Source organism: Phragmites australis, chromosome 2, assembly GCF_958298935.1.
Source record: "Phragmites australis chromosome 2, lpPhrAust1.1, whole genome shotgun sequence".
NCBI classification, from domain to species: domain Eukaryota; kingdom Viridiplantae; phylum Streptophyta; class Magnoliopsida; order Poales; family Poaceae; genus Phragmites; species Phragmites australis.
This window is the reverse complement of record NC_084922.1, coordinates 786,921-810,229: the sequence shown is the minus strand read 5'-3', so window position 1 is coordinate 810,229 and position 23,309 is coordinate 786,921. Positions and strand designations below refer to the sequence as shown.

The window sequence follows — 23,309 nt, the reverse complement described above, 5'->3', positions numbered from 1 at the left end:
TTGGTGATAACCGAACCTTAGATCAATCTTGGAAGAAATGAGCAGCAGTCAATTGATCAAACAAGATGTCAATGTGGGGAAGAGGATATTTATTTTTTATAGCGACTGCATTGAGAGGATGATAATCAACACACATCCTCAAGGTATTATTCTTCTTCTTGACGAAGATAGCTAGGCATCCCTATGGTGAGGAGCTTGAACGAATGAAATCCTTCTCAAGCAATTTCTTCAACTGCTTTTTTAACTCTATTAATTCATTGGGAGACATACGATAGGGCCCTTTCGATACCGGGGCCATTCCGGGTGCAAGTTTGATGACAAATTCAACATCCCAGTTGGGTGGCATTCTCGATAATTCTCAGGATAAACATCTGGGTACTCGCACACCGCTGGTACACTCCAAAGGTCCGTGGTTGCGGTACCCTCCAAAGCATAAAGATAGGGACCATCCTCTCCAAGATGGAGGGGGATCCGAACATTGGCCGAATTCTTGAGAGAGATGATCCTTCGTGGACAATCGATGAAAGCATCATTTTTGATTAACTAATTCATCCCTAAGATAATATCTATCCATTTGGTGTCGATCAAGATCAAGTTTGCGAGAATAGAAACCTCATCGATGAGAATTTTTACCATCGGAACTTTTTGATCGGTATGCATTTCTGCACCAGGCGCATCTATATGGAAAGTGGTGGAAAGAGGTTGGGTGACAAGATCATGACGCAAGACATAATCGCCCTTGATGAAAGAATGAGATGTTCTGGAATTAAAAAGTATGATGGTGAGTTGAGAGTTTACAAATAACGTACCCATAAGCATACCATCGTCCTCTTGAGCTCCTTCAGCAGTGATGTGGTTCACCCGATCACGCTTAGGAACTTGTGTAGCCTTTGATGCCTGCTAAGAGGGTTGCTCAGGTAGTGGCGGTTTTGGAGCAGCCACCACGACTCCTGGCTTCGGGAATCGACAATCTCGAGAGAAATGTTCGACACATCCGTAGTTGTAATATGGGTCGTCGGGACCACTAGTCACACTTCCCTAGGATTCGCCGTCGTCATATGTATCACCCGTGTGGGGACAGATCCCGCGTGAATCGCGATAGGATGAGCACAGGGAGGATGACTGGGGGGAGGGAGGGTGAGAGCGGGGAGGAGGGGGCTCAGTGTCGTCGACAACGGCGACACGGGGGCAGGGGTGAGGATGAACAAGGGGAGGGAGGGAGCTCGTCGTGAGCGTCGCCTCTGCAGGGGCGGGGGGTGTGGAGGGCGTGTGCAGGGAAGTGGGGAGGAGGACCGGCGTGAGCCGCGGGGCAAGGGCGGCGTGTGCGCGTGCTTATGGGGTGAGCAGGGGCATTGATTCTATTGTGGTGCCAAGTTGAGATAAAAAGACAGAAAAATATGATATATTGTGGTGGAGTGAGAAGACCGTTGAATTTTATCTAAAAAGTTGGATAGAGTGCTTGACACTAAATACATTTGTGTCTTTATAGTTTAGATCTGTGGAAAGACATGGTTAGATCACTTAATCCGGGGGTCTCAGCCTCGCCAGCGGGGTAGAAGAAGATTGAAAAACTAGCGAAGCGAGGCAAACGGACGGCCCCGATGCGGCGACGTAACCATCACACAGCGTCCGACTCCCCTCCGCACTGCCACTCAAGCGGGCGGCACCCACTGGACCCACGGCAGTATAATAGAGGGGGTCCCCCGTTGGAAGCATCGTCTCCTCGCCTCGCGTGCGTTTCAAATTTGGGGCACGCCAGCCAGGCCAAGCCGTCGAGAAGAAGAAGGCGTGGCGGCTTGCTTGCGTCTCCGGTGGATTTGGAAGCGGTTAGGTCTTCCGGCGCCTCCCTGTGCTAGTCGTCCCGTCCCCCGACGCGCACTCCCTCCTCCCGCCAACCTTGCTGGATCTGGACGAGCGGGCGGAGGGGCTCCCGCTGCCCAAGCCGAGCCACGGCTGCCCGTCGGGGGAGAAGCAGGCAGCGCGCGCGAGCTCCCGCGGCCCGACCCAGCCGCCGAGCCGTCCGCCGGGATCTGCACATTTCCATCTCACCGACGGCATGAAAGAGGAGAACCGGTGAAGGGCTCGAGAAGCTCGATGTCCACGACGCCGACTGCCGAGACATCGCGCACGCTCTCGCAGGCAAGCACCCCTTTCTGCTCGTCCTCCTCGCATCTCTCCGGTTCCCTTCGCCCGCCGGAGAGGATAGAGCTCGTCGGAGAAGAAGGTGCTAACAGAGTGCTGCACGGAGGGAGGACGGGAAGGAATCCGGTGGTATTTTTTGCAGTAGGCAATAAATATGATGTTACCGCAGCAAAACGGTTCGGATTGAGTGTTATGAGGGCAATTTTCTTATGAAAAAATTATCGGAATGTCTAGGTAGGCATCACTTGCCTGAAATCGGAGAAAATTTCTGTCGACGAGCTCTACTGTTGATCTTATTGTGGTCTCCAAGTGCTCGTCTTCCTCCTCTCCACGCCGTGCAGCTTCGCTCCGCCGGGCTAGAGTTTGGGGGTTTAGGGCTCAGTTCACCCGGGCACCCAACCTTAGAGGGAGGGAGGGAGGGGGGGGGGGGGGCGGCAGTGGCGCCACTGACCGCCGGTTGGAGGAGGGCGGCGGCCGCGGGCAGCGTCCCGGGTTGGCAGCGCAGATCGGTAAGGGCGGAGGTGGAGGTGGGGCGGAGGGCGAGACGGTAAGGGGTTCCGGCGCCGCCTTGTCGCCGGTAGCCGCTTTGAGCGGCGGTAGGGGTGGATGAGGCGGCGGCTGAGGGCGGAAATGCGTGGGCGGGGAAAGGGGCGGCGGTCGCTGGTTTGGGTGAAAAGCGATAGGGTCGCGCGATTGTAGTGGGATGAAGAGAGAAAGAGAGAGAAGGATTTGGATGGTTGGATTTTAATCCAACGGCCATCACAGAAGTGACTGAAATTTGTGGTTTTTTCAGTCAACAGATTAGGAGTCACGCCCTTAACTTATTCATTTGTAAATGCGATGTTCTTCTGAAGGTAGCTTGTGCTCCCTGTTGCTCAACAATGGCTCCAGAATGCATTCTGAAAATTTTCTGTTGTTACTTCTTGTTGATATGATCTTAATTCCATCCTTTGCGTTGCAGCCTACGGTTGCTTCTTCCTTGAAGCCCTTCCTGAAAGGCCTGGCTTGACAGTGTAATGACCGTTATTTCAGTCATGTCAAGTGATAAAGGAAAGGTTGCGAAGAAGGGTGGAGAGGCTTCTGGACTTCTGTCAGCTCCTCGTGAGGGCGAAGTCAGCCATGAGCCACAGAGACAACGCTCGCTCAACGGGTAAAAGACTAAAAAGCTTTTCATATAAACATGCACAGTTTGCTGTCCTAAATTTTCTTACGGTTTTCTGCCCATTTACCTATAGGAGGACCACTGGTCCGACCCGACGTTCAACCAAAGGAAATTGGACCCCCGAAGAGGTATGATCACACAAGCCTCGTCTTGTGTTTTTTGTTTGTAAACTGCTATTAATTATCCAAATTGCTGAATAGCGATTGAACATCTGATTTTATATGTCGATTTGCTTGATGAAAAATTTGAAGTCTGATGTAACCAGGTCTAGTTTGAGCATGATGTAATCTGATTTAATTACTTTTTGGAACTTGTGACTGAATGGTTTTATTTCAATATATTGGAACCTTGGTGTTTTGCCCTTTGGTTCTAAAAATAATGGAAAATGCGTGGATTTTTCTTTCTTTTTTGTTTTAATAAAACATTTGATGCAACATTCTGGCCCTTGTGTGGCTCATTTGGTGGTTTAGTTCACGGTTTAGTCGCACATTTGATGGTAAATGTGAGAATCGCTAGCATAGAACACCAATGGGGCCACCCACAACAACTGATGTTAACCTGTATCTGGGACAATCATGCGCTTAGAAGTCTTTAATGGGATTTCCTGCTTCTTTTTTCGTCATGAACTCATCTGCTATTCTGTTCCAATGCTATGGTTGTTGTGTAACTAGTAGCGTGTATGGTCATTTTGCTTAGTGCCTCACTGATGTGTGTTGGACCCATGCAAAATCTCACTTTGTTTATTTACTGACTGTCTATTGTCTAACATTGTGCATGATGTATGCTATTCGAATGTAGGATGCTATACTGTCCAAGGCAGTTCAGACTTACCAAGGGAAAAACTGGAAAAAGATAGGTACTTTCTACAGATCGATACTATATGTGGAAGACTATGAAGTAGTTCTATATGCTCACTCATTCTCATAGTAACTCTATCACGTCTTCTGTCTCTTCATATCTACTTTTATTCAAAATTTGTTCTATGTTGGAATTTCTTATGTGCAAACATAAATGACCATATAAATCCATGTACGATATTATCTTCAGCTCTTTTTAAAGGGGAATGGTAAAGAAGCACACCACTGCATAAGAAAGAGTAAGCCAAAAGAGTGGGCATGGGGGTGTGAACACAAAATGTTAGATGGACACGGGTTGGTGCAGGGAGCCGGCCTTTCCACTATATCTATATGCATTTGTATGACGTTTTGATCCTTATCAAGAACTGCACTTGGTACCATGATGTTAGTTTACTTGGAGTCTCCTGTTCTTTTGTGCACGTTTGCTTTATGGTTACAGAACATGCTTTATCAGTATGGAAAATTGTCAATAATGCTTGTTACAGGAACAATGTGGCATTTACATTGTATTATTATCCAGGATATCTAAAATGCAATTTGAAAAGACTGTTCTCAACATTGTTACCATAAGTCCAAGCCATGTGCAGGGTTCATGAACCAAGCTGTGTATTTTTCAAATTTCGCTTCTATATTATGTCAGCTTATGCAAAGGAGAGCATTGCCTTCTTTCGTTAACTTACGCTTCGTTACCATTTGTTTCCATTCCTGTCAACAAGAACCCCCCTGCCTCTTGCCATAAGTCCAAGCCTTGACAAAATACCTTCTACTTTTCCAGCGGAATGTTTTCCCGACAGAACCGATGTACAATGTTTGCACAGGTGGCAAAAGGTTCTAAATCCTGAATTGGTCAAAGGACCGTGGTCCAAAGAAGTAATCACTCTATTTGAATTTTTTCGTTTCAGTTTTATTTTTTTATTAATATTGATTAGACATCATATGGACACTTATTCAACATTATATATCCACACTAATATGTTGTTTTCTCTCTTAATAGGAAGATGATATCATCGTTCAGATGGTAAACAAATATGGGCCAAAGAAATGGTCAACCATTGCTCAAGCTTTGCCAGGAAGAATAGGAAAGCAATGTAGGGAACGGTATGGCATGGAAAGTTTCTTGTTTATTTCATCAAGCTTGCATCTAATAATAGTTTAATTCCTTTGCAACCATAGTCTATAAAACTTCATGTTGAACAAATGAATAGCAACGATAAGCGCATGCAATGTTGCTTTGACCCGTGATACTTTTGCACAGGATTATTAATATAAGCTGCCTTTTCTATCCCAATGCTAATGATACCGGGATCACTAGCCCTTTTGTAAAGCCAATAACAGCAGTACACAGTGGTGGCATTACTAAACTATTACACTTTTGAACTTTAGTTTAATAGAATGACATCTAAACTGTTTCCATTTTATTTGTTTATGAAAAACATTTTTGTGGGGCTCAGCAGAGTGGCAAATAAAGTACACCCTGCTGCTTTCATATGCTAACAATTAACTACTGCTGTGAGTTTTTTCACCATATAACCTAGGGCTGTAAATTTTTTTAGAAATTAGTCCATCATATAAGAAGAATATTAGTGAACTTTTCTAGTTTTTTAGGATTTTATTTGAGGCCCTAACAATTGTTAGGAGTTATAAAAGTAGCCCCTTTTTTGGAGAATTTTAGTTTAAATTCTACACAGTTCTTTTTGAGTGAATTCAATGAAAATGGGTTTCACATGGATTATGTAACACGCTCAAAAAGTTCTAGGATTTTTGGATAAATATAAGACCATTTTTTTAAGTGAATCTAATTAAAATCGGGTTTTGTGTGAAATTAGTGCGTAATACTTATAGTTTTGTGTTGCCATGCACAATACTTGTAGTTTTGTGTTACAAATAGCACAATACTTGTAGTTTTGTGCAATTCACTCTATTTTTTATATTTTAAAAATGCAATCTTATTTAACGCACTCAGCTTTTGGTATTACAAATGTCTTGCTAACTCACTCAGCTCCGTGCATTATAAGTATATCTTTGTTAACTTACTCAGCTTTGGGTATTATAAATATGTATTTGCATACCTTCTGATAACTGTAGAGGCTTTAACGTTGGACTACCATATCTGATTCAGGTGGCACAATCATCTTAACCCTGCCATAAATAAGGAGGCGTGGACTCAAGAAGAGGAAGTTACTCTCATTCATGCTCATCGAATGTACGGAAATAAATGGGCTGAACTGACAAAAATTTTGCACGGAAGGTAAATAAATGCTTTCCTTAAGATCCCCTGGTAAATCTATATTGTTGAAATATATATCCTACCAGGCCCAGCCTATATACAAAACCCTAAATTGGGTGAGTGGTGGCTGGGGATGCCGGGCTGGCTGGGCCTGGCGGTTGGGCCTGGTAGGATATATATTTCAACATATATGTATGATGGGAAAGCCCTATCCTTCTTTTCATCCAGGGGCAATTTTATCCCTGATAAATTCTCAAACTGTAAAGTGAAAATTGGAAACCAACCTATGTTCTTTTGTATCAAGTGATAAAGATCAAACTTTACGCCAAGCAAAGAACACATTATGAACACACTATGCTTTACTGCCAATTGTGTTTCTGACGCATCTTTTGGACTATAACGGCCTTGTGTTCTGCCACTGTTTGCAACCAAATGTAACTGAGCTACAAGTTACCATTGCATAAATAATTCTTATTGTTAGGTAAATAATGGCCTATTTTAGACTGCCAAAATGATTGAACTTGTAATTTCTATTTCCCCTACCAGGACGGACAACGCAATTAAAAATCACTGGAACAGTTCGGTGAAGAAAAAAGTTGATTCATACATATCTTCAGGCTTACTTGCTCAAGTCCCATGCCTCCCTCTGATTGAATGCTCTGCACATTGTAATTCTTCATCTGCAATGAACCAACAAAACAACAAAGATAGTGGTGACAATGCTGTTGGGGAGGTAGATGATTCATCATGTAGTAGTCAATCATCATTGGCCAAGATTTCTTGCTCCCAGGTGCAGAACACTAACGTGGCTTTGAGCTGTGATTTACAAGTAAATGTGGATGCCAACAAGATAGAGGCACAGGACTCTCACTCTTCCATTGTATCTTCCTCAAACAAACACTTGCAAAATGAGTTTGATCAAAGAATGAATCAGCAGATGAATACCGGTGAAGTACCAAGTAATTCTATGTTCGCGGATAACCAAACTCTTTGTAGCACAGCAAATCAGGCAAGTTCTTTGGTACCAATGGATGTAGCACAGGAAATGCCTATCTCTATGTTATCAAATGTTTCTGGTGCTGAGCAAAAACTGCATTCAATTTCTGAGGATGACTGTCTGAAATCCGACCTTTGGCAAGATATTTCCTTACAAAGTCTGATTTCAGAACCTGATACTGTTGGTGCTGATTCTTCTTCCAGACTAAATCACCAGCCAGATGTATATTCTTCTAAAGCGGACACCGATTTTTTGGCACAGTCCAATCCATCTGGCATGATGGGTATTGTGTATGAACAGAGTCTAATGACGACAATATCTCCCCCTTTTATATGTTCAGATAGTTTGTCTGATGCACCCGAACATAGATCCAAGCCAAGAGAAATGCCAGATTCTCAAGCAGAGATGATCACACACTCAAACAATTCTTTTGGTGATGCTCAGAAGTCTGCTAAACTTGGCAGCAGTGATGGCAGACCTGGGGCTTCGACAATGATGGAAATCATAACAGAATGCGGGGACCAACAGTTGACAGATGCTGAAGAACCTGTGGCCAATACAGAAAAAGAACAATCATCGAAAGACATTGAGACTGCACCAGATGAAAAGAAGGATGAGGGAGCCCTATCCTACAAACCCCTTGTCTTTCCTGGTTTGGATGATCCATTTGTCAGTTGCGATCTTGTAACACCTGATGACCAAGAATATAGTCCCTTTGGCCTTAGGCAGTTGATTCTGTCAACCATGAATGTCCCCACTCCTTTAAGATTATGGGGCTCCCCAACACATGAGGAAAGCCCTGATGTTGTGCTAAAGAGTGCTGCCAAAAGCTTCCGATGCACACCATCAATAATGAAGAAAAGACACAGAGATCTATTGTCTCCTACTCCAGATAAAGGAATTGAGAAGAAATCTGGGACTGAAAAGGATTGTAAGATGTCAGTCACATCCTGTATGAGTACTGCAGCGTATTCCAGTAATGCCACCAAAGATGATATACCAGGCAATTTAGTAAGTACATTTAAACAAATTATTTGGTGATACTTAGCCAGTTGGTAGTATCATATTTCTTTTAGAAGAAAATATAGCAGTTCTTTAGTTTCTGAGTGCCAAATGCAATGGGTTCAGTTACTACAGAAATCTGTCTCTATGGCATACCAACTGGCTAAGTAAGTTTTTCCCTTGATCTTCTTCGTAATCTTACCGATATTGTGTAATGCAGCAACCTGCAGGTATTCCTGTTGAGCACAACAGCAATAATCTCATTGCCCTTGGTCATTATGCAAACCCTGAATGTTTACCAGCCTGTAAGGAAGTAATTAGTTCTAAATCAAAGCCTGTGGAACTAATTGTTGAAAAATCATCGCCATGCATCAATGCGAATCACAAATATTTAGCTACTGACATGTAAGATTTTGCACTGGTCTCACTTGTGTTCCTTTGTTTTAAATATCAGTTTTTTTAGTTAGCTAATCACTTCAGACTTCAGATTATATGTAAATTAAGTTGTGGCAGGCTTTATAACAATTGACAATTGGTAAATGACAATTTCCTCCTTTTTTAGTTACTAGCAAGCATCAGTGTGCTGAACTATAACCTTGCAGTTTGCATACTTTTGTATAGTTGTGAAGTCTACTTAACTATGACACTGGGACCTGGCAAATTGTCATCATTTCATTTTCATGCTCAGTTTCATTCATCGGTGGAAACTTAATTAGCATGGATATCTACCTAGACACTTTATTATATGATTTGCAAATAATGACAATTCTTATATAGGAAATCAGAAGATCCTTTAACTGATTTTATCTTTCTGAAACTGAGCAAAATTTGCCGACTAAAATTATCACAAGTCATTGAGCTACTGGCTCGCCTGTGGAATTAACAGTCAATTTCGAATGTTGAAGAACATTTTAATCTTACTAATGAAAAATGTGTCTAAGACAGTACAAATTCAGAGATCACAAACATAGATGCACAACTTATGAAGTCTGAAGAACAGTACCATTTGGACATTTGTTCATTTTGTTAATTTTTACTCTGAATCACTGCTTTTGCTAGATTGGCTGATACCCCAGGTGTCAAAAGAGGACTGGAATCTCCTTCAGCATGGAAGTCCCCTTGGTACATAGATATGCATATGCACTTTCAGGTAAATTTACCCTTATTTCTTTACTTTTATTTTCTTACAGCCAATTTGTGTCATACAGATAATTTGGTGGACCATTTTACTAATTCTAAGGGCTGATTGGATAGGGAGATTTGATCCATATCTATAGAGTTTAGTTCAAATTTGAACTAAATCCTAAAAGTTTGTTTTGATTGACATCTTTGTTTGTGCCCATATATTCCTACCAGGGTTTTAGCCCAGGCGGTAGAACATTTGATGCGTTAGGGTTAGCAAAGCAGATAGGTGTTCACAGTCCTGCTGCTGTGGTGGAGGCCCGTGATGTGCTAGCAAGCGGCAACATGAACTCTGATAAGGAAAACAAGGAGAATATTGATGCCAAGACGGAACCAGGAACAAGCAAATTGCAGACCAAAATCATGGTGCTTAATTCTCACTGCTTAATTTAGTATTTTGACTATCATGAAATTAAATTATCTTGGAGACTATAGTGTAGTTGTTTGTCATTTTAATGCCCCCCCCCCCACACACACACTTAAAACTATTTTGCATAGCTATTTGAATTATCTTGCAACAGTACGTACAGCAATTCAAGTCATCGTCTAGGAGCACTGATTGCAACCATTAGTATGATCTTGTTTTTACTCAAATAACAAACATTCTAATTCCATTTAATATTGCAGGCCGAGGCCAGAGTCCTGGATTTCAACGAATGCACCACACCTGCAAGAACAGCAGATAAGAAACTTGGCAGCAGTCGCGGGAGATGTGTGAGCTCACCTATCCTTTCCTCCCACAGCCTGAAAAATTTCCGATAGGTAGACTTGTGAGAGATACATCAGATGGTTTAATAATATATTACCTGTATGTACATGCACATTCCTAGACCTCATTGTTGTCATTCATTGCTGTGTATTGTCACCGTTATGCAGCGTACAGTCTCAGCCCAGAAACTAGCTTCCAAAAGGCGTCGGGAACCGTGGACTGTTAAAACTTATGTATCATTCAATTCAATTTTAATTCTTTTTTATTGGTTAATAGTTTATATTTGAGATGTTTGGGCCCCCTTGGCATTCATTTGTACTTGTACATCATACATGTTGATGCTGGTGCAGGTTCGGTCGCTCCGAGTGTCCAGATCAGTCTACTTTTGCGTTGTATCGGTCGGTTTTGTTGTATCCTTTATGCTTGGGGTATAATATTGCGAGTCTCCTTTATTCATGGGTAGAGAGCACCATGTTTTGCAACAGAAAACCAAGATTTTGCATTAATTTTTCATATTGCATCATGGACCTTTTAAACCAACATTTGGCCGAGCTTGTGTCCAAAGGAGAAGGGGCAACGCGGTGCACCAATGTTGCACTGAGTGAACCAACCAAATGCTAGTGCCATCAAAACATTAGCCAAACGCCATTGAGAGTATGGAACTTGGATCGGGATTCTTCCCTCTATCCCAGATGTGTAGAAACAACACTGTTATGTTAGCAGTAACAGAATGTAACAGGCCACCTGAAGCACCAATCCTACGCACATAAAAAATGGATTTTCGCATTCTGATGCACATGCCCCACTTGTAGCCTCAGAATGTAACAGGCGCATGAGTTTCACCTGACGAGCAACAAATAAACACTACATCTGACAGAAATGGAACTACTCAACTTCGCATCATACCTGGGCCAGCAGTTCAGCACCAAGTCTATTTCACAAACACATACATGCAACACGATTGGATTGGGAAATGTCAATCCGAGCTTGGGGAGATTATAGCCTCTCGATAACAAGTAGTCAGCAACGAGATCATTCATGCATGTGGATATGCCCCATCCAGGCAAATGGAAGAGCCACATAAGTATCACAATTCAACTAAAAGCCTGAACGAGTTGCAAGCTAGATTTGGGCAAAAATGAAAATACAAAATGATCGGTTCTTAACTAAGTGACATGGAGTACAAAAGGCACAAACATAACTCGGTAATACCAGCCACCATTAACACCCCCTCCATGATCACTACCAGGCTCAGTCAAAATGTACTTTCTCCAATTCACCAATCATTTCCTCGAACTGTTGGACATCAAGGGGAAAAAAGTCAGATTAGATATCGGGACCAATGAAAATTTTCGTAGATATTGGAACCTGCTAGAGGAAAGAACAAATTGGCAGGAACTGGCATGCACGAATACCTTCAAAATTTGTCTCAAAAAGTAATCACCATGACGCTTAGTAGGTTTAGACTCCACAACATGAATACTATCCTGCATCATTACAAACAATGTATATGTAATTAGACATACTTAACTAGGAATATTACAATGAGCTGTACATCATGCAAGTCAAAATGCAGAGTTTTTGCATTTTGAATAGGCACAAAAAATGAGGAGTTTTAAAGATTGTGTAGAAAGAAGTTACACACATCACAAAAGGTCACGTATTCAAGTGCATCTCCATGGGAAGAGCTCACGGCAGCTCAATGTACTAGCTCAACTAACTAGTGACTTGGTGCAAAGTTAATCACAAACAACACAATTGGAAACAGCAAAAAAAAGGTTTGAATTCTGAAAAGAAAATTCCACATATTAACAGACTTGTACTAAAGCATTACCTCAATAATGTAGAAATCAAAGTCTGCATTGGATACTATCTTTCCATCACTGTCAACTGCATGCATTTTGTGCTTGTATGTCATCAGGATTGACCTGTCCAAATATTTGAGCTAATTTATCATACACAACCACAAAAAATAGCAACAAAAGAGTAAACTACCGATCATGCAGACCTTAGTGTTGCTTCATCCACTTCCATATATTGGGCAAGTTTGCCAATGGTTATTGTCGAATATAGTTTCAGATAACTACGGATCCCAGAAAGCAACTGCTGCTGCTTCACTTCATAGAGAAACAACTTCAACTGAAGACGATATGCATCCTGTTAAAGAAAAGTAAAATAATTTAACAATTGAAGATAGGCCATGGGGCTAAAGTAAAATTTACAGTGCGTGGCAACGAACCAGAAAGGTCTTAAAACGTAAATATACTCATGGGGCAAAACTACAGAAATATTGTGATTTTGATCAGAAACAGTACCTGGTTATAGTTTGTGAGCGGCTGGTCTAGAACTGGAGGTGATGGAGTAATGAACTTGGGGCAAGCATACGAAAATAGTTCATCATAAGCAGCATATGCTTCATCATCATACCTCTGCATCTTTGTCATTTTGTCATTATACTTTTCTTTCAGCTGGGTGCTAACATTTTCATCTATAAGCTTGTTCTGTGGGCACAAAGACAGGCAAATTGCCAACAGTGCATACATCTGCTCATTTTTCTTCAGTATCTGGTCATACTGAGGGGACTTCTGATGGTACTGCTTGTACTTGAGGATATACAGCAGAATCTTGTTGAATTCACGTATGGCATCAACATACCTAGATTTATGCAGAAACATTTTATATCAGCTAAAAGAATTTGCATCTTGGGAAATTCACGACAGAGAAGATCCAAAACAAATGCAGATGCTGATTTTCCATTCCAAGAAAGAGTGTTGAAATCTTGGATGCAGTTGCATGAGGATTCGAATGCCTAGGTGGCCAATTTAAAAAAATGGTCTCAAAGCATTTAGCATTGCTTAGGTACTAATGCACAAGAGGAACTAAATTAGCTGATGATGTTACTGCTGAGAATAGCATATAAGGCTAGTGAAAGACAAGCACAATGCTTCAAAGTAGTGCAACCTAACGATATGTTTACAATAGATATTTAATCATTCTCCAAACATCCCCACAGCAAGCACACCTACAAGTTTATTAGAACACATACATAAAATTTGACCAAAACGAACCACATACTGGGAGTTTCATCACTTCCACTAAGGGCGGTAAGCTAGAATGTCTAAAGCAGCGTGACTAGATATCCAGGGGTCAATAATAGTGAAGCAAGTAGGCTCTCACCTGCGCATCATAAGGTTTGCGAACCCGTAGTGATAGATCGTGGAGATGTGACTCCCAATTACAATGGTGTAGACCCCTTGCTGGTTAAGGTCAATAGGTGCGAGGCACTTCAGTCCAGTGTGGTAATCCCCGAGGAGGCAGTGTATCCTGAGCAGCCCAATCATGCTGTAGTAGCCAAGCACCTTGAGCACATTACTCCCACCCTCGTAGTCATACCCGTCCGTGGCGGTGAACTGCTCCAGGCCTTCCTTCTCCCTCTCCAGGATCTGCGTGATCATGGACTTCTCCACCAGCGCCTGGAGGTAATTGAGAACACCGTACACATTCCACGCCTGCACATTCAGCAATCACAACAAAGCTTTAGCCTTTAGGCATGCATTCATTGCGAGGTGGGGTAAGAAAACTAGTAACACATATGTCAAGAACCTTGTCGAACTGCTTGAGCTGCTGTAGTTCGTCTTCGGTCTTGTTCTTGAGCTTGGCGCGGTACTGGCAGAAGCTCTGGAACTGGTAGACGAACTCGTCGACCATGTCCCAGAGCCACTGGTTGGGCAGCTGCATGTTGACGACGCCGTGGAGGACGACGCTGAAGAGGTCGCAGTAGTTGGTCCACGACTCGGCTCGGTGCGCGGCGGTGAGCGGGGAGAGGCGCGCGTGCGCGTGGCGGTACCAGAGCTCCCGGTAGAGGAGGAGGAAGACGTGGTCGCCGTCGCAGTAGGGGGCGACGGCCTCGGCCGAGGGCCAGGGCGCGTCGCGGAAGAGGCGGTCGGAGAGGCGCTGGAAGCCGCCCTCGTACATCTGGTGGATCTCGTAGACGTTCTTGTCCCGGATGTGGCGGTAGAGGTGAACGACGAACGTCTTCACCGAGTCCGGGACGTAGTTGGGGTCGTAGGCGTCCGCCGCGCCCGCGGCGTGGGGGGGAGGAGGCGGCGGCGCGCCGTCCTCCCGGTCGTAGGGGGCCGCCATGGTGTGGGAGGGGGAAGGGGGGAGCAGGAGAGAGAGCTTAGGGTTCGGGGCTGCGGGGAGGGGTGATGGGGTTTGAGGGAAGCGGCTGCGTGGGCCGTGGGCCGGTTCATCTCGCGCCGTTTCGGCCCGTGAGGTCGCCGTTGGTTGTGCTGGTGCGGGATGTGACTGGCCTGTGGCGCGGGCGGAGGGAGCTTGGGAAGTTGCACGGGAACGGGGCATGTGATGTGGGTGTGGGAATGGCTGCCGCGCTCCCGGCAGAGCTCGGCTGCCGGGTCGCCATCTCGGCCTCCTCCCACGCAAATGGCCTCACAGTGAGCTCAAACTTTACTCGGTCGCAGATGGCTTTTGGCTCCTGGGGGGAATGTGCCGCCGACTGATGACCGACCAAGAGAGCCGCTCCGACGAGGTCATTAAGCTAAGCCTGAGCCTCTGCTGTGGAAGAGAGAAGAGAAGATTCCAAGAAGCTAAAGACCCACCCAACAGCTGCCAGATCCATCGTCACCCAACTGCACTGCACGACGGCATTCCATCCTCAGCAATCGCCACCTTTTGGCCTCAGCACAGCGCACACTGTACCTAATTCTGCACGACCCACACAGAAAGCAGCGAAGAAAATCCACCAAAGGAACGCGGCCAATCTGGTGCGGTCCTGGTGGTTTCGAGCTCCGCCCAAGTGCTCGCCGCCGATCCCAATCCGGCCAGTATCCGCCGCCGGAGCTTCGGTCGGCTGCCCCCCCCCCCCCACGTCGCCAGAGGAACCAACCATGGCAGGCTCCATGGTGGACCGGGCCACCAGCGACATGCTCATCGGCCCGGACTGGGCGAAGAACATGGAGATCTGCGACATCTGCAACCGCGACCCCGGGTACGGCCCCTGCTGCCTCTCCCTCCCCGATCCCTGCCAGATTCGAGCTCTTCGGTCCGCGCGCGGATTCTCTGTCCCCTCCCCCGCGACATTCGGTGCGTCATGGCGCAGCTCGTCTGGTCGGGTTGGCTGAGCTTGCCGGAGACGGGGTGCGTGCTAACTGCGGGGCAAAATGGATGTTCGTGCTCGTCTGGTCGGGTTGGCTGAGCTTGCCGGAGTCGGGGTGCGTGCTAATTGCGGGGCAAAATGGATGTTCGTGCGCCGGGGAGCAGTGCCCTGGGCGTTTCTGACGACCGCCGGGTTTGGTCTCAGCTGGACGAATTGCGATTTTATGTCATACAACGGCGTGATTCTGGAAATGGCGGTTTTGGTGAGACCTCGATGCAAGCGAGATGAGTCCAAACGCCTCACAGTTTCATTCATTCACATGGAATTGGGTGCTGAATCTGCTTTGCAGGATCATGATTTGCGGGTGCTGAATCTGGTTGCCTCGCTTCATTTGCATTCTGATTTCTATGAAAATGGTGCAATTTCCAATCATATAGTGGGAGTTGGTTCTGTTGTCATTGTTGAATGATAATTGGAGAGTGGTGAAAATTGCTGGTGATTACTGTTTCATGCTTAGTGCTTCATTGGGTGATTAGGTGATGTGGCAAAATGGCATTCTAGAGGCGAAGGGGCCTTCGCATCCTATCTGCTGGTTGGTTTAATTTGCCAGAGCTACGTAGTCATGGACTCTTTTGTTATCGCTCCGCATGTACCATGGGAAAATGAATCAAAAGGTCATTTTGCAGTGAGCAAAAATTTCTGTACTGGGCTGGTGGTAATCACTAGTCAGGAAACCGGTGGGGATCCAGGAAAATACTAGAAAGCAGTTTTTGTATTCCAAAGTGAAATGCTTGAATTGGACGAATGGAAATGATATTTTTCAGTTTTGAAGCTATGATTCTGCTGCCCAGTGGTTTATACTTACGAATGAAATTTGTTTTACTTAATTCATGATCAATTATTGTGACTGGAGGTCGAATGATCTAGTTAACGCAAACGAAGCATCTTGCATATATAACTAATGCTAAGTTCCTCATGCACATTTTATTTCTGTCTATTGCCCATCTATTATCAGTTATTGATGGTTCATATCCATGCTGGTAACAGGCAATCAAAAGATGTCGTGAAGGCACTCAAGAAAAGGATTGTGCATAAAAATCCAAAAGTTCAACTTCTTGCACTAACTGTAAGTCTATCTGCAATTTGACATATACTATTTAAGTGTATGGGCTATTTGTAGCACTCAGAGAAGAAATTTCTCTTTTCCATGATATTTCTATAAAATCAAACTTAACTCCCTGGCCCCCTGCTAGGTTACACATTTGCATTTTTCTTATGTGTTTCAGTTATGTTCCAGTTTATATTTGCATCGTTTGACCTATGTTTCATGGGTTACTCAGTTACTCTCATGTAATGGTACCCATACATCCTGGAACACCATCAGCATAAGTGATCACTAAGATCATGCTGAACATTGTTCCACTATTTAGTGGACGATTTCGTTTGATTCTGACTTATACATTTTGGTTTGTTTGTTGAATCCTAAAAAACATCAACACACAATTAGGACTTTTTTTTTCGATTGGTTGAAGTTCGAGAACTCTGTTACTTGTTATGGTTTTTGGAGGTCCAGGAGATCTAGCTGGTGCAGGGCTACTTTTGCAGGACATGTAGTAAACAATGTTTTGATGATGTTGTTTGTCTATTTCAGCTGTTGGAAACTATTATCATTGTCTTGCTGATGGTATTTCTCTATCTCAGCTGTTGGAAACTGTTATCAAGAACTGTGGGGATATACTCCACATGCATGTTGCAGAGAGAGATGTATTGCATGAGATGGTGAAGATAGTGAAGAAAAAGGTTTAATATGCTTTATGCTTGTATAACTGTAATAATTATCAAATGATCTGCCAACTTCTGATGGCATTTCCTTTTACAGTCTGATCCGCGTGTAAAAGAGAAGGTACTGGTGCTAATAGATACATGGCAAGAAGCTTTTGGGGGACCACGTGCAAGATATCCACAATACTATGCAGCATACCATGAGTTGGTGGTATATTTTTTAAACCCAATTCTATTTGTCAGGTTCTAATTTTTCACTTAGCCCAATTGGTCCGCTGTGACTTGTGAGAACATATTACTAAAAATGTTCTTTGACCTTATGATTGGGTTTTGAGATTTTCTAGGCATGAAATTCAATTATAATATTTCAACTATGAGCATTTGCCTTTTTGTTTGACATGTTTATGATCTTATTTCTGCCCTGCAGCGTGCTGGAGCTGAATTTCCCAAGAGGTCTGAGAGACCTGCACCTTTGTTTAACGGCCAATCTGAAGCAACGAAGAATATGCGTAGTCCTGATCAACAGGATGAAGCTGGATCTTCTGCTGCCAATGGCTTTCCTGCTTTGAGGTGTGCCTTGTTACTTTTCATTTTCCATTTCTCTGTTGACCTGTCATTTTTTATCTGTTCTCTGCACGGAAAGAGCCTCTCATTTAATTTGTTTCAGTATTGTCTTACTTTGATAATCTACAGCAATGCCAATGTGTTTTTTTGTTCCACAATGAATACTAGATTTGGATAAGGTTATGATAATGTGTAAACTTGATTTTTTTTTGGCTAAATCTTTTTGTACTATGATTTCGTATTATGAGGTTGAGCTAAATGAAATAGTAGAATTACTGTGTGCTATGATCTTCAGATCTTTTCTAGTTTCTACTTAACTTATTTGATGACTTATCAATGACTTGTTTTTGTTAGATGTATATCTGGTATACCTGTATTTCCCCATTGTATAAGGGGGGTGGTGCATATTTGCCTACCTGTACATGTATATATATGGGCCTAGAGCCCCCACAAAGAATGCTAGTGCTATTCATAGCAGTTTCATGCGCTCAACATAGCATGAGTGTTCGTGTAAAAAATTGAAATTATTAGGGGTGCTAGATTGAAAAATGAAGGGTACTATTATCTTTGAGAATAATACATCCACTTTATCCTAGTTTTGCCTGCCGTTTTACCCTCATTTCATATCCTAACCTGATGTTATTGTTCATGAATGAATTCGTACTGAATGCATGCTTATGTTTTCAGCATGTCAGAGATTCAGAACGCTCGTGGTATCATGGATGTACTAGCAGAGATGCTGAATGCCTTAGCCCCTGGAAACAGAGAGGTACCAAGTACTCTTAGCGTGCCTTCTTTTACTGAAACTTGCTGCACGGAAAAATGGAACTCATATCTGTATAGGGTTGCAACCAGCAATGGAGGTTGTTATTTCAGGGTTTATCAAAAACATTCTATCCTGTTTTGTTTTGAGAAATATGTGCTGACTAGTTTTAGTTTTAGAGATGGCCTTGTTATAACAACCTGTCTTACTGTGACACGTTAGAGTCATGAGTAATTTATGACCTGAGGTGCCTTGAGTCTCCAGGACAGATCTTACAGGTACCCAGTATGTATACCTTATATAACTTATAAGGTACCCAATGTGTATTGGATCCAAACAACATCACTTGAAACACTGTTACCTGCTATGTATGTCACCATAAAGTGTATATGGTAAGGACTGGTTCTGGAGTATGCAAAACAAATTGTAGCATACCTACTTTTAGTTTTGTATTTAGGAACATCTTTCTCTTGTTGAAATTACAAGTTGGCCACACCTTGTATTTTAGCTAATATGTTTGACCCATTTAGATTGGACTCGGAAACAGAAGTAGAAAAAAGAGTTGTAATTTAAAATGCAAGTACTTGGTTTGCTTACAATTTTTATGTCATACTCCAGTAATAATGCCCCAGCTATTTACTTAATTTGTTAAAGTTTATTGATTATATTTTCAAATACTCTGCACATAGGGACTAAGGCAGGAGGTAATTGTGGAGCTTGTTGATCAGTGTCGTAATTACAAGCAGAGAGTGGTGCAGCTTGTGAATAGTACCTCGTGAGTGGACTTCTCTGAATTTCCTTATTTTTGCATTTTGAAGGTTGCTTAGTGCAGCATGACTTATGTTAGTGAACAACATTTGCCCCCTGAGAGATGGATCATTTTGCATGGCTGAGAGATTCCTTAAGCACCCTTTTGGATGCTAAGAATCTATCTGGGAAGAGGACGATTAAAGGAGAAAGTCCAAATACCCCCACGCTGTGTTTTTTTCGTTTCTGAACCTTCACCTTTTGTGTTGTTTAAACCTTGAAATCCAGAACCCTCTACTTTGTAAACTGGTGCAAATAACCTCCAACACTGGTTTCATCTGTCCTTTTTTCTTTTTCTTTTTGGCTCAACAAGCGGTAACATGTGTATTGTACGCTGTAGATATGGGTGATGCTGAGACCACTGAACACAATAGCCGTGCTCATACTATTATGTTGCTTGCCACATTCTGCAGGGATGAGGAACTTATGTCACAGGGCCTTGCACTGAATGATGATTTGCAGCGCGTTCTAGCAAAACATGACGCAATAGCAGCAGGCATCGCAGTTCGAGTGGAGAAAAAACCAAAGTCTCTACAAGCACTTGTAGATACCAAGGATTCTGCAAACCAGGACTCTAATAAAGAGATGGCACTCGTAGATATTGAGGATCCCACAAGCCAAGATTCTAAAAAAGAGCCAAATCAAAGGTTTTAATGTTCTCCCATTACTTTTGCATATTCTTAGTTTTCCATGATGTTTATAATGATTTAAATACACGAATGTGTGATTTTGTGCATAAATGCTTGAAACATATTCAAAAGTATTGTTTGATCATATTTTGGACTCAGTAATTCTTTCATGTGTTGACCTTCATAGCTAGGCATTTTACAGTCTGAACTAACAATGCTATATAATATATCCAATTTCCATAATTTGCTTTTTGCTATTTATTAGTTCTTCCATATTACTGCACTAACTACCCTCTCTTTGCATGACCTGTCTTGTAACAGTACAAGTGACCAATCTCCTTTTGAGCAATTAGCGCTTCCGGCACCACCAGTGTCAAATGGCACAGCAACCTCTGCACCAAAAGCTGATCCTGTCATCGATCTTCTTAGCTGGGATGATACCCCAACTACAGCAGAAAATCCACTTGCTCTTGTTCCGGTCACTGATCCACTTGCTGACTCTACTTCATCAAATCATAATGCACTAGCAATTGTCGACATGTTTTCACAAAACAATACCACCAATAGCAACGCTAATGCAGCTAGCCCCTTTGGTCTCAATTCAAGTTCCACTATTCCGGGATCTCAGCCGTACAACACTCCAACTCAGCATCCTTTACAGCCACAACAGCCTCAGCAGACGGCGCTTTATCCAAATGGGGGTGCTGTGAACCCTGGAACATCTTACGATCAGGCATCCCAGTTTAATAACATGAGTTCTGGGTGGAATGGTCAAGTTGCCAACCCCATGGCACCCCCACCACAGCAAGCACCGAACTATGGTATGGCGAGTCTTTTGGACCTTTACTTTTCTGTACCTGGTTGTTATTTCTTTCTGAAGTATTACTTCATTTATCGGTGAAATTGTTTTTAAGCGCATCTTTTTATGCATCGTATCTGTCTTCAATCAGAACTTCCATACTGTTTTCATTTTATGTTCTGCTCGAAGAAATTGTGATAGTCAGATCTAAATTTTGTAGAAGATCAAAGTGGAACCCTTCCGCCACCTCCCTGGGAAGCTCTGTCAGCGCCAAGCAATGAAGTGTCAAATGGCCAATTGGGAGGTATGCAACCTCTCCCAACACCAGCCGGTCAGATCGGTGGGATGCAACCACTGCAACCGCAGATTAACCACATGGGAATCCCACAAACCCAGCCAATGTACAGCAACCAACCAGGAGTCGTGTTGCCTCAAGCGATGCAACCTGGCCAAACTGCTGGAACACAGATGCAGCCAGGCTTTGGGAACCAGTTTGGTTCGCTACCACCAAATTCCATGCCAGGCATGCAATTCACCAGTATGCAACCTCCACAGATGCTTGGATCGCAACCAGTCATGATGTATCCGCAACAAATGCCAGGTGCACAGTATGGAGCAGTGCCTCAACAGCAGCAAATGTACGGTGGTCAGCTGGCAGGGTATATGCAGCATCCTGCTGTGGCTGCTGCACATTACTACAATCAGGGAAGGCCAACGTACGGGTACCCTGGTGCGAACGGCCTCTCTCAGAGGATGTATGGTCTCTCTGTGCAGGACAACTCGTATATGGGGATGAGCTCGTCCTACCAGACAGCACCCTCCCCTTCACCCTCCATGGGGCAACCTATCAGGCCAATGAAGCCAGAAGACAAACTTTTTGGTGACCTCCTTAGTATTGCCAAGACGAAGAAAGCTTCATGAGACGATGAGTTGGAGTGTGGGTGGTCTAATATATTCTCTCTATTTTTGCGATTTTTCATGCGGTTTGATCTTACACTTGTAGCATTATTTGAATGTATAAGCTTCAGTTTTTTTTCCTCCCTAACTGTGGCCCTATTGATTCCATTTGATTCGTTATGCCGTGTGTACTGATCACGCCAGAGAGGACGCTGGTAAATGATGATTCAATAAAGAGGTGTGCAGTACTTCTCCGTTTCCTGATATGTTTGCTTACCAGCCATTCATGTTGATGTATCACATGAACAGAAAAAGATTGTACATCACTTTCTACCTTGTGTCGCCGTGAGACGTCCATTTTGTGGGTGTTCGGTCAGACGTTTCTTTGATGCGTTTGGATATCCGTGGCCACACCAACAACATGCGCAGCGCAGGCAGGTACTTGTGCAGCCAATATTGGGATCGGGCACTTTCGGTGTTCGTCGTTGATGGATGCATGGTCGATGCTTGTGATTGTGGCTCGCGAGTCTGGACCCATTAATGGGTGGGTCAGTGCGACCAGAGTGGCTCGTGTTTAGTACTGGTAGTTGTAGTTTTTTTTTTCTTTTAACAAAAGCTGCACGAACACACTCAGAGCTGTGCAGATGCACATGTACAGGACTTTTCTTCTCTCTCTTGTAAACTGGGGTACTTTCGAATTTTTTGGGACCTTGAAATCACATATAAAGGACACTGCCGTTCGTGAGCTCTTCCATTTCAATACTATATATATATATATATATATATATACACACACACGACAAGTCTAGACGTAAAATAGGCTTGCGTTGTGCCACTACAATCACATAGTCAGTTTCTTCAGTTACAACCCGCTAAGTAGATCAGTTATAACCATATGCAGATCCATCCTATTCACCAGAGCTACATGCAAGAGATTTTTTTTTTATTTGAATAGTTAAAATACAATATATCTGGAACTATGTATCCGATTTTTGATCCGTTTGAAGCATATTGTTGGAAAAAATACGTTTAACAAAATAAGATCTATGAAGGCTATATTTTGATGAAATTTTATAATCGTTATACAGTTATAACATGATAGACATCCATGCGATTTATACTATACTGCAGTTACAACTTAGGATCGTAACTATATTGATTTTGGATAGTAAGTAGGGGTGTGTGCAGAGATGAACAAGTTACGATCACATGACAAAAGGAACATAATTATGACTAGAGAAGGTATCGAGTTACGACCAGAGAAGGTACTGAGTTACGACCATATATATTTATAGTAACTGACATATCTTATGGATTACAACTATACTTCTTTTGGGATCATAACTGAAGATGTACTTAAATATGAACAAGTTACGATCACATAATAAAAAATACATAATTACGATTAGAGACAGTTACCAAGTTACGACTATACATATTTGTAGCAATTAACCTATATTATGAATCGCAACTATACTACTTTTGGAATTGTAACTGGAGGTGTGCGCAAAGATGAACAAGTTACTGCTTGTGCGCAAAGCTGAATAAACAGTATAGTTACGACCATGCATATTAGTAGTAACTGATCTATCTTATAAATTGTAACTATATTATTCTTTAGTCGTAATTAAAATGTGGCGTAACAGTAAACTGTATTACGTCTAGATACATAAT

General features: G+C 43.0%; 3 protein-coding genes across 4 annotated transcripts; 2 read left to right on the top strand and 1 right to left on the bottom strand.

Annotated features, from left to right (window-relative positions):
* Positions 1-1,732: 1,732 nt before the first annotated feature.
* LOC133892438 (transcription factor MYB3R-1-like) lies at positions 1,733-10,732 on the top strand. 2 transcript variants are annotated; one of them, XM_062333221.1, is made up of 13 exons: positions 1,733-2,139; positions 3,104-3,292; positions 3,378-3,432; positions 4,103-4,160; positions 4,937-5,031; positions 5,156-5,259; positions 6,281-6,409; positions 6,935-8,396; positions 8,608-8,792; positions 9,447-9,537; positions 9,744-9,935; positions 10,197-10,331; positions 10,446-10,732. In XM_062333221.1, exons 2-12 carry the CDS (start codon positions 3,159-3,161, stop codon positions 10,329-10,331), a joined length of 2,640 nt encoding a protein of 879 aa, XP_062189205.1. In that variant the 5' UTR covers positions 1,733-2,139; positions 3,104-3,158; the 3' UTR covers positions 10,446-10,732. The 2 variants fall into 2 exon arrangements, with proteins under 2 accessions (XP_062189205.1, XP_062189197.1); XM_062333213.1 differs by lacking the exon at positions 1,733-2,139 and adding an exon at positions 2,754-2,996 and having other exon boundaries at positions 10,197-10,732.
* Positions 10,733-11,295: 563 nt separating this feature from the next.
* On the bottom strand, positions 11,296-14,480 carry LOC133892454 (uncharacterized). Its single transcript, XM_062333248.1, has 7 exons — positions 13,882-14,480; positions 13,456-13,787; positions 12,594-12,933; positions 12,287-12,435; positions 12,113-12,206; positions 11,694-11,765; positions 11,296-11,574 (listed from the first exon to the last, which is right to left on the bottom strand). Exons 1-7 carry the CDS (start codon positions 14,419-14,421, stop codon positions 11,530-11,532), a joined length of 1,572 nt encoding a protein of 523 aa, XP_062189232.1. The 5' UTR covers positions 14,422-14,480; the 3' UTR covers positions 11,296-11,529.
* A 153-nt stretch (positions 14,481-14,633) lies between these two features.
* LOC133892449 (TOM1-like protein 9) lies at positions 14,634-21,894 on the top strand. The gene is made up of 10 exons (XM_062333236.1): positions 14,634-15,286; positions 16,442-16,520; positions 17,096-17,194; positions 17,274-17,387; positions 17,604-17,746; positions 18,428-18,509; positions 19,193-19,278; positions 19,724-19,957; positions 20,261-20,760; positions 20,959-21,894. Exons 1-10 carry the CDS (start codon positions 15,186-15,188, stop codon positions 21,657-21,659), a joined length of 2,139 nt encoding a protein of 712 aa, XP_062189220.1. The 5' UTR covers positions 14,634-15,185; the 3' UTR covers positions 21,660-21,894.
* The last annotated feature ends 1,415 nt before the right edge of the window (positions 21,895-23,309 follow it).